The sequence below is a fragment of the Cygnus olor genome, chromosome 4 (assembly GCF_009769625.2).
Source record: "Cygnus olor isolate bCygOlo1 chromosome 4, bCygOlo1.pri.v2, whole genome shotgun sequence".
Classification (NCBI taxonomy): domain Eukaryota; kingdom Metazoa; phylum Chordata; class Aves; order Anseriformes; family Anatidae; genus Cygnus; species Cygnus olor.
Genome location: NC_049172.1, coordinates 18,285,121 through 18,298,461, shown reverse-complemented (window position 1 = coordinate 18,298,461; position 13,341 = coordinate 18,285,121). Strand labels below are relative to the sequence as shown.

Below are 13,341 nucleotides of genomic sequence, written 5' to 3'. Positions count from 1 at the left end.
ATATATATATATAAAATAATCCAAAGGTCTTAACTTGCTTTAAAAGACAAAAAATAAAAAATTTGAAAAAATCTGAGAATGTTGTACAGCTCTATATGAGAGTTTATAACAAACTCAACTTTATTGCAGTGCTGCCAGCAATTAAGTTTCATGTATCCATTTTAAAAAATACATGATTCTGTGGTCGTCTGGAATTTTTGTATGAAGTAAAACTTGTGTTGTTGAATCAATTCAGCTTTCTTTCAGTGTCTCCTAATTCTGTTCTCTGGGCATGGGAAGTAAATCACGTTAAAAATAATTCAGGAAGCACTTTGATATGTAAGTATCTTAAACATTGGGAAGTTTTTTCCTCTTCTGCACGTGGATAAACTAGGTACCTTCTGCAGTGAGGCTAAAACCAGGAGGAAGATTATTTCTTAACTGGTAGACTGTCTAATACTTAAAGCACTCTGGGTACGGAAAAACAGTGTTTAAGTGCCTGTTAACACTGGGCAGAGCAGGGAGGGTATTGCTCAAGGTCTTCTACATTGCAGAACTAACATCTCTGACTAGTTCCAACCAGGTATTTCAGTACAGATAAGTTGAAACTGAAATTTCAGTCTCTTGTGTTAAAAGCTTCAGCTTTTGTAAGTAAGTTGGGTTTGTCTATTTTTGTTGTCATCCCTCTCTACAACAGAACATCCTGGAAGTTTTGCAGAAAACCTTGAACAGTTTTGTAAACTCTATGGAATAAAGCAGTAGCAACAACTTTAGATTTAGTATTTGTTTAATAATCATAGATAATATCTTACAGATTTGAAGTTCTAGGATTTGAATAATATAAATTGGTCTTTCACCTTTATCTCTTGACAAGGAACAAGAAGATCAAGCTTAAATTCTTTTGTAGATATTAGTACTGTGCATTGGACTACTTGTTGCCTTTCTAGCTGCAATAAAGAGCCTGCTGTAGTCTTTTTTTAGATGTTTTCCATCCATGTGAACAATGAGGACTATCTGAATGACTCAATTGTCTCGTGATCTAGCCCTAGAATACTTGCAAGCTAATAAAGAATGTTCTTGTAAACAGACAGCAAAACTGCTCAAGTGGCGTAGCTATTACATGTGAACCACCTATAAAGTTTTGTTACCTCTATATAAATAAGTTTAGAATTAATCTAAACCTATGTGAATTCTTTCATTAAAGGCCTTCTGTGGCGTAGACCAAATGGCTTCCATGCTATGAGATCTGTTTCATCTGTTAGCACTTCTAAGCAAGGACCATTTTTCTAAATTGTAAGTTAGATATGTTTGTTTAATTCCAAAACTTCTGTGAGAAAATTGCTCTCTAGCTTAAGGCAGCCATATTCCAAACTCTTGATGACACAAAGTGAGCAGACTTTCTGATGAGGGAATGTTTGTAGTTCACTTCTGTGGTGTTTGTTCTGATGTTGGGAGGAATGTCTGTAGTTCTCCTCCACGGTATTTATTTTGATGTTTCACAGTAATAATCCATACAACAGAAGAGCACAGAGCTGCAGTTTTCTCACAGTTGTTTAAATATTGAATAGGTCAGCCTCTGTGTGAATAGAGGGGGCAGCTGAAACGGACATCCGCAGATTGCATCAGCTGAGTCCAAGTCAGTGCTTAAAGAAATTTCCCAGTGTTGGGAGATGGAGTTCAAGTATTTTCTACCATGCAAGTCTGTCATAATGGCTGTAAATTATACACAACAGCATTAGGATTGCCCAGAGCTGATGGCTTTTATTTCTATTGTCTGAACTAGCTTTAAAATATTGAAATTCTCACTGTTTTTTTCAGTAATTAAGAGGACAATAAGTTTTTATTTTGTGAAGAGACTGGAGAGATTTGACTGCCCATCAGGGTCAGTGGCAAACTGGTTTTGTTTTGTTATTCCCAGCTCTGAATAGCTATCTGCTATGCTAAACTGTACCACCTTCTTGGAAATGCCACCCTAAAACTTAGCTCTTTTGGTAGTATCTTTGTGTCCTTCCCTCTCCGGTTAAAAATAGGTATGGATCTCTCTTGGATTATCTCAGTAGTTTTTTTCTTCTTTGACTTTCTGGAGGTCCTTAGATTATAGACATTGTTTTATGTGTTTGCAGTGGACAGTGCCACTAACCAGGCGTCATTGCACTGGAGTTCTTTATAGGAGTCTTAATTTTGATGTATCTGATGTAGCCCAAAGCTGACTCTTTTTGTCCTCTTCCTCTTTTTTTTTGTTATTATTTTTGAAGTCCTCTGAGGCACTGTGGTGTTAGTTCTAGCTTTCTTTAAGTCTTTTCTTTCCCCAAATTCTTTAAGATATTTTTTCAGCAGATAAAGTAGCTGCCAATGTTGCAGTCATTGACTCTTATTAAGGAAATAAGTTGACATAACATTGGAAGACCATGGAACTGTCCCAGAGATGTGAAACTTCTGGATTTTGTATCAAAGATGGCTAGACAGCTTGTAAACTCTGACCTTTATTTGCACACCTGGGGTTACAAAGAATGTGTGAAGCCCACATAAGAGAAGTGCAACGCCTGTGATGAGCTGACTTGCATTTGCTCAGTGAACTTGCGCATTGATAAATCAGTAGTATATCTTAGAAGGTGTATTCATCTAAATTATCTGTATTTGCGGTGTTGCTTTTCAACAGAAGTTGGCTGGGTACTGGTTACTGTTGTCGTGAGGCCATAGGTGAAGAGCAATTGCACAGTGTGAATCAACCAGTATGGTGTGAATAAATCAATATTTGTAGATGTGTAAGCTGTTGTCCTAAGTAAAACCCTTGTTTTTAATCTGTTCTTTGGTGCTGCAGCTTACAAGGCTCATGTATGCACCTAGCCTGTTGCTGAACAGCCAAAGTCCCTAGCAGAGAGGCAATCGTTTGTGTTTTTTTTTCTGGTAAGTCTGCATAGGTCATTAAAGCTTCATATTTTAAGGCATGTTGTCCTAATATTAGTGACATTTTTCACTGTAGGCTAGAAGCAGTTTTGCTTTGAAGCACTGTAGGATTTTGTCTGAGGGTGTCTAACAAATGCTGTTTTGTAAGGGACATCTTACACATGGAAAATAATTTGCAGCTCCATTATGTCAGAAGTTAAAAATGAAATTATTCTTGTGATGTTTTGTTGCCATTCTCTACTCTGAAAGAGGGCTGACGATAAAAATGTCACCACTGTTGCATGAAAGAGGCGCAGATTAGCCTGATTTCGGTAGCTGTTTGCTTGGAAGTTCACTGCAGCATCACCTGCTGTTTGAAAAGCTGCTGAATTTATAATGGTTAAAAGCTTCTGTGCTCTAGAAGAAGCCTAAATTATTTAGGATTTTAGTTCCTGCTCTGAGGTGGGAAGAGAGTTGCTATTTCCTTCAGGTGAGGATTTGAGCTTAAAATGTCTCGGAGCTGCAAGCTGTGTGGAGCGTGGCAGTGTGTGTTGCTGCCTGCAGGAGGATCAGCTTTTCAGGCCGGGGCACTGCAGGAAGATCAGCTTTTCAGGCTGGAGCACTGGCTAGGACAAGGTGGTCACAGGAAGCTAGGGAGAGCGTGGTAACTTTCTGGAAGCAAAAACTCGGGCACAGATGACACTTTCTCTCAGAGGCCTCCTTCTCTCATGGCATAGACAATCGCCTCTCAGTTCTTGTTGAATTAAAGCATGCCAGTAAAAACCATCTGCTCAGCACTGCCCATGCTGTCTTATAACGTGGAGCCAGTTGTCTTCTGCCAGGGCATCTTGGGTCTAAAGGTCTAGCCTCTGATTTAGACTTGCCCTGCTCTGATGGCTTTCTTACTGGTTGTTGAATGTGGAAAGAGGAACAGAGGCAGCAGAAACACATCCAGATACCGGAGGCTTGGCCTCACAAGGCTGAATTAAAGAGCCTACAGATACTTGTGTCCTTTGCTCCTTTTTTGTCACATTGCTAGCTTCCCCAGGGAGTGGCAGATGTACTAAATCTGTCAGGATTAAAATAGGTCTAGCCCAACCATCAATCTGACCGTGTCATCAGGTATTAATGCCTTTAGCAATCCAGAGTGAATTATGTGATTGTAGTCGCACAGAGTCCTTTGTCTGTTTTGCCCAGGGAAGGAAGACAGCAGTGAAGTGCTAGTAAATAAAATGTCAGTCCTTTTCTCCTCTGTCTGTGCTGTGTATCACTTCCTATTTTATTCAGCTATTTTCCAGTGTTATTTTCCATCACCCTTATCTGATGTCAAGACAGAAAAAGACCTCTCCCCGTATTATGCACGAAATGCAGACAGTGTGTGTTCCTGGCGTGCTGTGCTGGATCCCATGAAGCACATTCCTGGCTCTGTACACTGCTGGCACCAAGCACGGGATGGTTGGAGGCGCACAGATACAGACTTGGACGTGCTGTTTCCTTGAGCTGAGGAAACGTTGACGGATGCACACTCACCTCTGTGCAGGTTTTGGTGGGATAACACAGAGCCCTGCAAATACTGCGTTGTAGGAACCTTTTTGAGTTTCAGCCTCTCCTAGGAGCTATTCACATAGGGATGGGCAGTCCTCTTGCCGCCTGTCAGAGCTCTCTGAAGGTTGGATGCTAGATGAGCCTGACGTGCTTCTGTTGCCCTTTATTAACGTTGTCAGGTCTTCCTACTGCATAAAGCAGGCTTGTTTTAGATTTGTGGGATTTAACAGGATTCCTGGAGCCTAAAAAAGTGTTTTCCTCAGCTAAGAAGGGTCTTTTAGTTTGTGTGTTGTTTTTTTTTTTTAATAAAACAAAAAAGCACTGATGTATCTTTCTTCATGGCCTGTTTCTACTCAAAGCTGGGGAAGAGGAGGCAGTGAAAGTATTATTTGTGTCTCTCTGTAGGAGGTGTTTTGGTCTCTGCTACAAGAGCTTTTATATCCATGTAGAGCTTTTATTTGCTCATATTTTGTCTTGTGATTCATTCCTTCCTCTGTCTTCGAACTGGTTCATTACATCATAGTTGCCCTCTAGAGGTCCTTTGTCTTAGCTCCTGTGCCTAGGAAGGAAGTTAGGGTCTCACTGGGGTACTTCGGCCTCTGTGGTTTTACAGGCCGAGGAGGAGTTCTTGGGCATGTTTTCCCAGGCGCAGTTACAAGGACTGGGAGAGGTGGGGTTTTGATTTTTTGATGGATTTTTTTTTTCTTTTTGAACCCGATTAGACTGTTTCTGTCTCTGTGAAGAAAGCGTTGAATCCAGATGGGGAGAGAATATTTGCTTCACGGAGCAGTCTCTCACCAGGGGAGCTGTGGTGGGTAGGAAGAGAGCAGAAGGGAGTTCCTCCAGGTGCCCTGGAAGAAGAGGAAAACCTGGTGGGGCCGGGTGTTGGCTGCTGGTGGAAGGCTGGCTGTAGGCCAAGCCAAAATCTCAAGATCCTTCAAGGGAGGATTTGGCAACAGAGATCTCATATTTGCAGAGGAGGGCTGATGAACTGTGGTGAATACACAAGGCGACTGTAATGTGTTGTAAGGAGCCTTCTGGCTCACTGCTGAGTGCCATTTCCAAACGTTGGAGCCGATAATCTTCCAGCATGGGAAGGATCATCAGCTCCTTTGGTGGTGCTGCTGGATTAGGAAAGAGTCTAGAATTTCTGGCCATGGCAAAGATAGATGAACACACGTTGTTAGTGCCAAAGCTCTTCAGACTCAAGGAATCCGTGAAGATTTTACAGCAGTAATGTCATGTGTGCCCTGCTGTTTGCAGAGGCTGCCCTGGGAACTGAACAAAAAAGCTAATTTACTGTCTTTGTACTTATTTTGAATGGTTCAGTGCAGACTGGAGATGTGTCATAGTACTTCAAAGCGGGTGGTGCATTACCATGCCTGGAAATAAATATTTTGGTACATGGTCATAAAACATTCAGCAGTATTCTCCTGCAGCGTGCTGTGGAGGTTGGTTTAACAGGTCTGACCGTCTTTGCAGGGCTGCAGCTCTTCTGGTGTGCTTACAGTGAGCTGCTCTACTGCCACTGCCCTGGCTTGGGCGATGTCAGAGATACCTGGAGACCAGAATAAAACAGCAAAATGCTATTTTTAGTTCTAGCTGGTGCGGTAAATAAACACTGGATAATTTAAAATGTTCTGCATCTTGAGCAAGTAAGACATGTTATTAAAATGTAATAGGGCTGTGTTAAGGAGAGGACAGGTAAGGTACCACTGGGACGAGACCTGTCAGCGTGATAATACTTGCTTTGGGTGATACGTGCTTCAGAACAAGTTGGTGTAATGGCTTCTGGAACTAGAAGAGCTATCGGAAGACTAGATGCTAGAGCACATTAGCTGTGGTTTTGTGAAAAGGTAGGAGTGGGGCATCAGTGAGAAAGTAGCTGATTTTGTTGTCTCTTAAAACAAACAAAGGAAAAAACACCTAAAACATATAAAGGCTGTGGAGGGCAGTTCTTCAGCAGAGCCTGCAAGGAACCTGAAAAGGAGGTATGAGCTGTTGCTGCCTTGTATCCTGGATTGGCTCAGGTGGTCCCTGCTCCCATGGCGTGCCAAGGCAGAAATGTTTCTCATCCTTACACACAGGAAAGTGGACAGTGCAAGTCTGTGGTGCCTTAGTAGCCTGTATGTATAGGTCATGGTCGCAGGTGAAAAACGTCATGTTTTCTAATCTGTGTAAAACAGGGATTCCTTTCCTCGATTTCTAGTTTTGCTTGTTTGTTGTTTTTTTTTGCTAGTGGGACCAAGCTGTATGCAAAACTTTGAGCTCAATAAATTGGGGGGGACGACGGACATTTTTTTGAGGGCTAGTTAAATATGGAGACAGCATTTATTTTTAAGGAATTCCTGTAATGCTGCTTGTTTGCTACAGTGTTTGGGTGCATTCAAACTCCAGCTGGCAGCAATCTGTTTTGATATGAAATTGATGCCTGCTTGCTTGCTCCTCTCCCGATAAATTGAAGCATCTGCAGTGCTGAGCTGCCAAGTTAAATAGTATTTTTATTAAGCAGATCTCAAATACGGGATTGTTCTCATAGAATGGATGTTTGTTGGTTTGTTAAGGCTTTAAATGTTGACATAATATTTAATGCCGAAAGAAACTCTGGTAGAAAGTGTTTGCTGATTAAAATCTGTTTTGATACATTCCTGTCAATTGCAAGAAACTGTCTGAAAAATGCAGCCTGAAGTGATCCTTGCTAAGGAGAAAAGAGCTGACAAATGCCTCCGGGAATATTCAAGTAATCTCCTTGCTAGTCTCTAAAGAACAATTACATGGTCTGTGACACTGGATGATATATTCAGCTGGGGAGACCACCCACTTCCTCCTCCTCCTCCTCTTTCTCCTCCTCCTCCTCCCTTTTCTCCTGCTGTAGCTCTCAGTCCCACAGAGTCCCATAGCAGATTAAGCGTGAACACTGTGATGTAATTCAGAGGCTGTGGGTTTTTCAAATCACTAAGTCGATTTTAGTCTGAGGACAAGCTTTGTTTCTACAACATCTGGCGGGGAGAAGCTGCCAGCAGCACTTACACTGTGGATATCTGCTTTTTCTGATTGTGCTCATCTGTGCATAAGGAATAAGGGCAAAGGAATGGAGATCTGATTATTTCTTCAAGGTTTGTTTCTTTAGCAAGAATCACTTGACTTCTGCCAGCGGTGATTTAAAAACATAGTATGTTACACTACATGGAGGCTGTTTCTTGCTTGCTTATCTTCTAATTGCACTGAAGACATGTTATGGTCCCCGAAATTTTCCTTATCCAACATGCGTGTACGACTGACAGCAAAGGGGTTGCTCCGAAACATTCGTCTACCTTCTGGCTATAAGAAAAGCACGGTTATATTTCATACAGGTTTGTATTTTTAACATGACAGAGCATGCATTGGGTGATATCTTGTTTACTTCAGCAGCACTTTATTTTTAGCAAATAAAAACAGTCCTGGGCATAGAAGTTTTAGAATTACATATAGAAGTCTGACTTACAAGCATAGTTTTATAGTCTATGTAACTGGAAAGCTTGAGCTTTCTGCGTGTCCGTGCATCTGTGCAGAGCTGTTTGTTGGTAAGATGGGTATTCTGTTTATGAAATGCAAATCGGAATTTTTTTCCTCCTACAGGTCCAAAAATAGAATCAGGAAGTCTGTGCCATTAAATATGTATCTAATCATTTTAATGATTATCTGCTGGGAGCTCTGTCTTTTCTATATCGTGAATGAGAGGTGTGGTGGGAGGTGGGAAATGAGTACAGGCTGTCACGATGTGGCTCTCTGTCTGTCTGTGAGAAATAGTTGAATACTTGAATGTAGAAATCTGTTGTCAGACTTCTCCCATTAAACATCTTATCTGCAAGTATGACAAGCAAACTTTCTTGCTCACTTGTGTTGATAGAAACCTAAAAAGTCTGAAGTTTTCTTTCAGGTGTTTTAGAGACATTCAAGAAAAGCGTGTGCATATTCAAAAAAAAAAAAACAAAAAACACCAAACACCTCAGCTCCATATGACCTAATTTTCGTTTTAAGTGACAGGTAAAGCAAATGCATGGATTGGGAACATAATTATGGATCCTGATCTTTGTTCCAGGGAATACATTCTGTTTTGATGGAGGGTGGTGATTTTTTCTTTTTTTTGCGAAGGTGGATGATATCGGGGAAAACAATGGCAGTCTGCATATTACACAAGTCTTTTCTCCACTGCACTGTTTGTCATTTTCTTGCATTTTTCTTAGGGAGGAGCAAGCAGCTACATAAACTAGTTTTGCACAAGCTCTTCTTCTCAGGCATTTCCTTCCTTTCTTGAACACCACCATTTCTGGCTAGTACTTCTTTGGAGTTCAATTCCAAGTGGAGTTTTGGAGTCACCTTCCCTTCCCGTCCTGGCATTTCACATAGCAACCTAAACCATTTGCCCTGTCATTACTTATCCCTGCTAAAGTAAATTCAGTTTCTGAGTTCCTCTTGGATGATAAATTCAATTATGAGCATAATACAGGTTGATTATCCAAATATAATATAGGCTTCTGTTTGCAGCTTGCTTGCGTGGCTTTTAAGCTGCAATTAGAATACCTTGATGCTAAAACTTCTTACATGAGGGAGTCTTTGTGCATACCTACATCACTGATGTTGCTAAGAATACGAAGTTTTTAGGCAGCACATATTCCAGGAATAGAAATACTAAAAGAGAAATGGGGAAATAATGTTCAATGTTCTGTACGTTCATTAACTACTACTGAAGTTTGGTATCATTCTAAAAAAAAAAAAAAAAGTATCGAGGCATGTATTAAGGTAATTTTATAGTGACAAGAATCCATTTGTTTTTTTCTTTCATTTGAGTGGATGTGAAAGTAAGAACTGCCTGCAGGATGCCTCTGTTAGATGCAGCATGCAAACTAGATTGATAGCTGTGTTCCAGTTAAGCAGCACTTTCTTAATTAAGAAGCGCTGAACAGACCTTCTGCTTGTTCTCTCTAGCTTTTGCATAATGCACACTAAAGGTATAGAACTGGAAGTTCAGAGAAATTTTCACCTGGTCTCCCCTTCTGCTTTACTGTCCTTGTATCTTGCAGAAAGCTGCCCAGCGGTTAGCTAGTGCTGAATATACTGAAAAAAGTAGGGCATCTGAAAACCAGGTCATATTCTGTAGTGGAAAATGCAAGTAGGTATAAATAAGCTGTGTTTTTAAAAACATTGAATGCGTTGAAGCTTGATTGTGATTATTTCTGGTTCATAAAACTCAACAACATAAGAGTTGATCAGGCAACGACAATGTATATCACGAGTCTGAAAGGCTGATGCCAGGAGGAGCCATGTTTGCTTTCTGCAACATAGGTTTGAGTATCTTTGCTTGTAGTGGTTTAATTGGATTAAAATGACATGTGGCTTCTTTCTAAGGTCACGTAAGTGATGAGAAATAGAATATATAGGGACTGTGTGAACAAATAAGGCAGAGTAATTGAAAAAAGGAATTTCAGGGTTCATGCATGAATGTGAATATGTATGGGAAAAGGTGTTATGTAAGCATCATTCAATTACAGTTTCGGTGTAGATTGCACTCTTAATGAGCATTATCATGGATTTAATCCACTGCTTCCTTTCATAGTAGCATAGACTGCCTTGTATGACTGTCTTGAGGTAGTTGTGACAATTGCTCAAATGTAGAGTTTTCAAGTGGTCTAGAGCATAGGTCAAGTTGGATTCTTCTGCTATATTCTGGCTGACTGTAGAGGAATAGCTTTGTGAATTTAGGATGTAAAACACTATTGAGAGGAAAAGGATGGATCTTGTGAGTTTCCATTCTGATTTGAAAATGTTTTGCAACAGCTTGCCACAGTTTCTTCGTGGTATGTGGTTATGGCTGGAAATACAGTTTACACTGGTGTTAAGTTAGTCTAAATTAGTCATTGCATGTATCGTGGAACAGATCCTTGCGATGAAGAATGTTTGCACTGCTTACATCTTGTCCATATGGAGTTGTCAGAGTGACTGGAGAAGTTCAAATATCTTCTAAGCATTGCAATCAAATAAAATCAGATTATTTTTTAGGAATGGAATAAATCTGGAGGAAATTTGCTGTAAAATTTGGTGTATATCAAGATTCTCTAGCTTGCTGCCTTATTGTATCTAACTTCCATCATTGTGTGCTCTACATTGCTTCAGGGTCTTTATATCCAGGGGTCTCTTCTCCCTTTAAATACAGGCAGACATCAAAAAGTGTCACTTCCTCAGCTACTGGAAGTATAGTATACCTGCATTGTTACCGATCTATAACAAACATCCTATTCAGGAAAACAAAAACATTGAAACACTTCAGAAAATACTTAATGTACTCATCCTGCTACTTTCTACAAGTAAGTTTTACAAGCAACTGCAACAAAAAATTCAACACAACTGCATAAATCCTTATTAAATCCTTAAGTTAAATATGATCTAATCTTTCAGTAATGAAATATAAAATTTGCTTCCTTTATTAAACCATCAAGGATTTTTTTTTTATCAAAGAGTGACTAAAGTGCTTTTTATGCTTTTCATGCATCAGTGGTGTGACAGAGTAAATCATCTCTGCATGATTCTGTAAAAACTGCCACAGAAAGACATTCCTATACGAATGATTCAAAATATTCATTCTGAGTTATGTACATTTCCTTTTGCATGAAGATAAAATTCTGCACAAGGAACCAGTTTTGCAAATGGAGATCAAAGCTCTCATGCCTTTTGTTCCCAGAGTTTTTCCATAGATTGTATAATGAGCTGTACTGTTGCTTTTGTGGTAAATTTTTGTCTCAATGTTTTCGCCAAGCCCTTGATGGTGCTAGATTTCTTCTTCCCTTAAGCAAGCTGTACTTAGTATTCTTATCCCTCTGGTGGCTTCCATTGCTTACTAAACCTTGTTACTCTCTTATTACCTTGGGAATAAGAAGCGTCTCTAAAGACACCTGATGTCATTACAGCAATGTCAGTTTACAAAATTTCCCCGTGCTTGCAACAAGCGTACATCACAGACCTATTTATTTGAGCAGATAACATCAATTTCCAATACAATTTCTTCCCTACATCCTGCTTCAGATAACGCTGACAACTGTATGAAATTGTGTGTTGCAAAGCAGTGCTCTTAAAGGAAACGAACAAAATCTTGATGATTTTGAAAGCCTCAGGTGTCATGAGTTGCTTAGCTGTTCATATACTATGGAGTTTTTTTCCTAAGCATAGCTAAAGGAATGATTATTGTCCAACGTCACAGATTCCTATGGAACTATAGGAGGACACCCAACACACTCAACCTTACTAAGTGTTTTAAATCTGAAAGTCTACTAGAGATATTTGATACAGGATGAGTAAGTTAAATGTTTGTGTTACCTACCAAGGAAAAATATAGTTCAGAAGTAAAAACAGCTTGTCTGTTCTGAGCAAAAGAAGTTGAATAGCTGGAAACCATTAATCATGGGGAGTTTAGATTTAATCATGTTCCTCTTGAAGTCTGTGAGACTCTTAGCTCCTGACTTCATCCTTTCAGGACTGGGTACAAAATGAGCTGCCTGGCGTGCTTGATTTCAATCTTAATAGGTCATGGCTTCAGTAAGTATGTAAATGATAGCTAAATGGAGGTTCTTTTTCAAGTAGTGGAGCTTTTTTGTTTGTTTGTAACATTTAGTCTACACAAGTTTCATCCATGTCCTATGTTTGTGACAGGTATAAAATGAAGATAACGCTAGTTCTCCAATGAACTCTGGATAGCAAAAAAAAAAAAAAAAAAAAAAAAAAAAAAAAAAAAGAAAAACTAACCACCCTACCAACAAAAAACAAACCAGAGTCAAAGCAGTAGTTTATATGTGATGACAACACTTAAACTGCGTATGTGTTTTAATTAAGCATGAAAGTGGATGCAAATGAGGAGCTATGCTCAGAAAAACTTGGGAGGAAGCAGAGTACTGTGAAAAGCAGATGCATGGCAGCTTTTGCATTCTGGCCCTACACTATAGTGAGTGATGTTGGGTTTTATTATTCCTTCACTTACACAGATTAATTACCTGTGAAGAATGCCTCATGTATTTGTCAACGTGAAATAAGTAGAGTTAATGCTTCAAGCTCAACTTCACAGAAGAACAGTTAATTGGAGAGTAAACACAAAAGACCTAGCAAATTATCCATGCTAATATTATTGCATATGCTAAATTTATTCCCACTTGATATGTCTAATAGGTGAAAGTGGTCTGGCTGTAACTTCTATTGTTGTGAAGTGGGTTGGGGTTTGGAAGTGACAGGCAGCTACAATTACACTGAAAAAAACAACCAGCACTTTAATAGCTTTTAAATTTCTTTGGGGGTTTTCAAGTGCAGTAAAACTAGACTTAACCTTTTAGATTCTGCCTCTACCAGTTTGTGCAGCTTATGCAAATGAATCTGTTACTATAGTGTAAATGGCTTATAGCATCGAGACAGCTAAAGCCTTTCTGCCTTAGTACAGCTCATTTAATTTGAGCAATGGCTTTTTGAGGAAAATGATACCATGAAGCTTCTGTGCTAGAATGCAGTGTTTTGAGTATTGTAACCAGTTGTTTCATTGTTTTTGCAGTACTCTTCTTCCTTTGTAGGCACAGAAAACTGATATAGAAAGGGATGGTGGAAGGAAAAAGGTTTCTTGCATCTTAAAATCACATTTGATCAATTGATGTTAAGTACTGTGGAGGCAGCACTGAATAAATTGAGACCACTCTCATTGTAATTCATGGCAAGAGTTGTTAATTTCTGTTTATAGATTGGTTGTTAGTTTAGTGTCACGTAATGAAATTTTTCTCCAAGGTTTTTATTGCTTTAAAAAATAAATCTCATCACTGAATGTCACTGTGCATAGGAAAGTACTAGGTCCATGGTTGTTAGATTTGATGCTGCTGAGGAAAGTGGTGGAGTTCGAACAACTCTTGATGGTTTCACTAACTA

The 13,341-nt window shown here is 39.5% G+C and overlaps 1 protein-coding gene across 8 annotated transcripts in view; it reads left to right on the top strand.

Annotated features, from left to right (window-relative positions):
- MTUS1 (microtubule associated scaffold protein 1) overlaps positions 1–13,341 on the top strand; it is a 113,165-nt gene that overhangs the window by 56,506 nt on the left and 43,318 nt on the right. Inside the window, exon 1 of one of the 8 annotated variants that reach the window (XM_040556943.1) lies at positions 7,252–7,763. The exons of the other annotated variants lie outside the window; for them this stretch is intronic. Within the exon in view, the coding sequence (XP_040412877.1) occupies positions 7,643–7,763 (121 nt within the window). The 5' untranslated portion in view covers positions 7,252–7,642. Of the gene's footprint in view, positions 1–7,251; positions 7,764–13,341 lie in introns of those variants that run through there. 8 annotated transcript variants of the gene reach the window in all.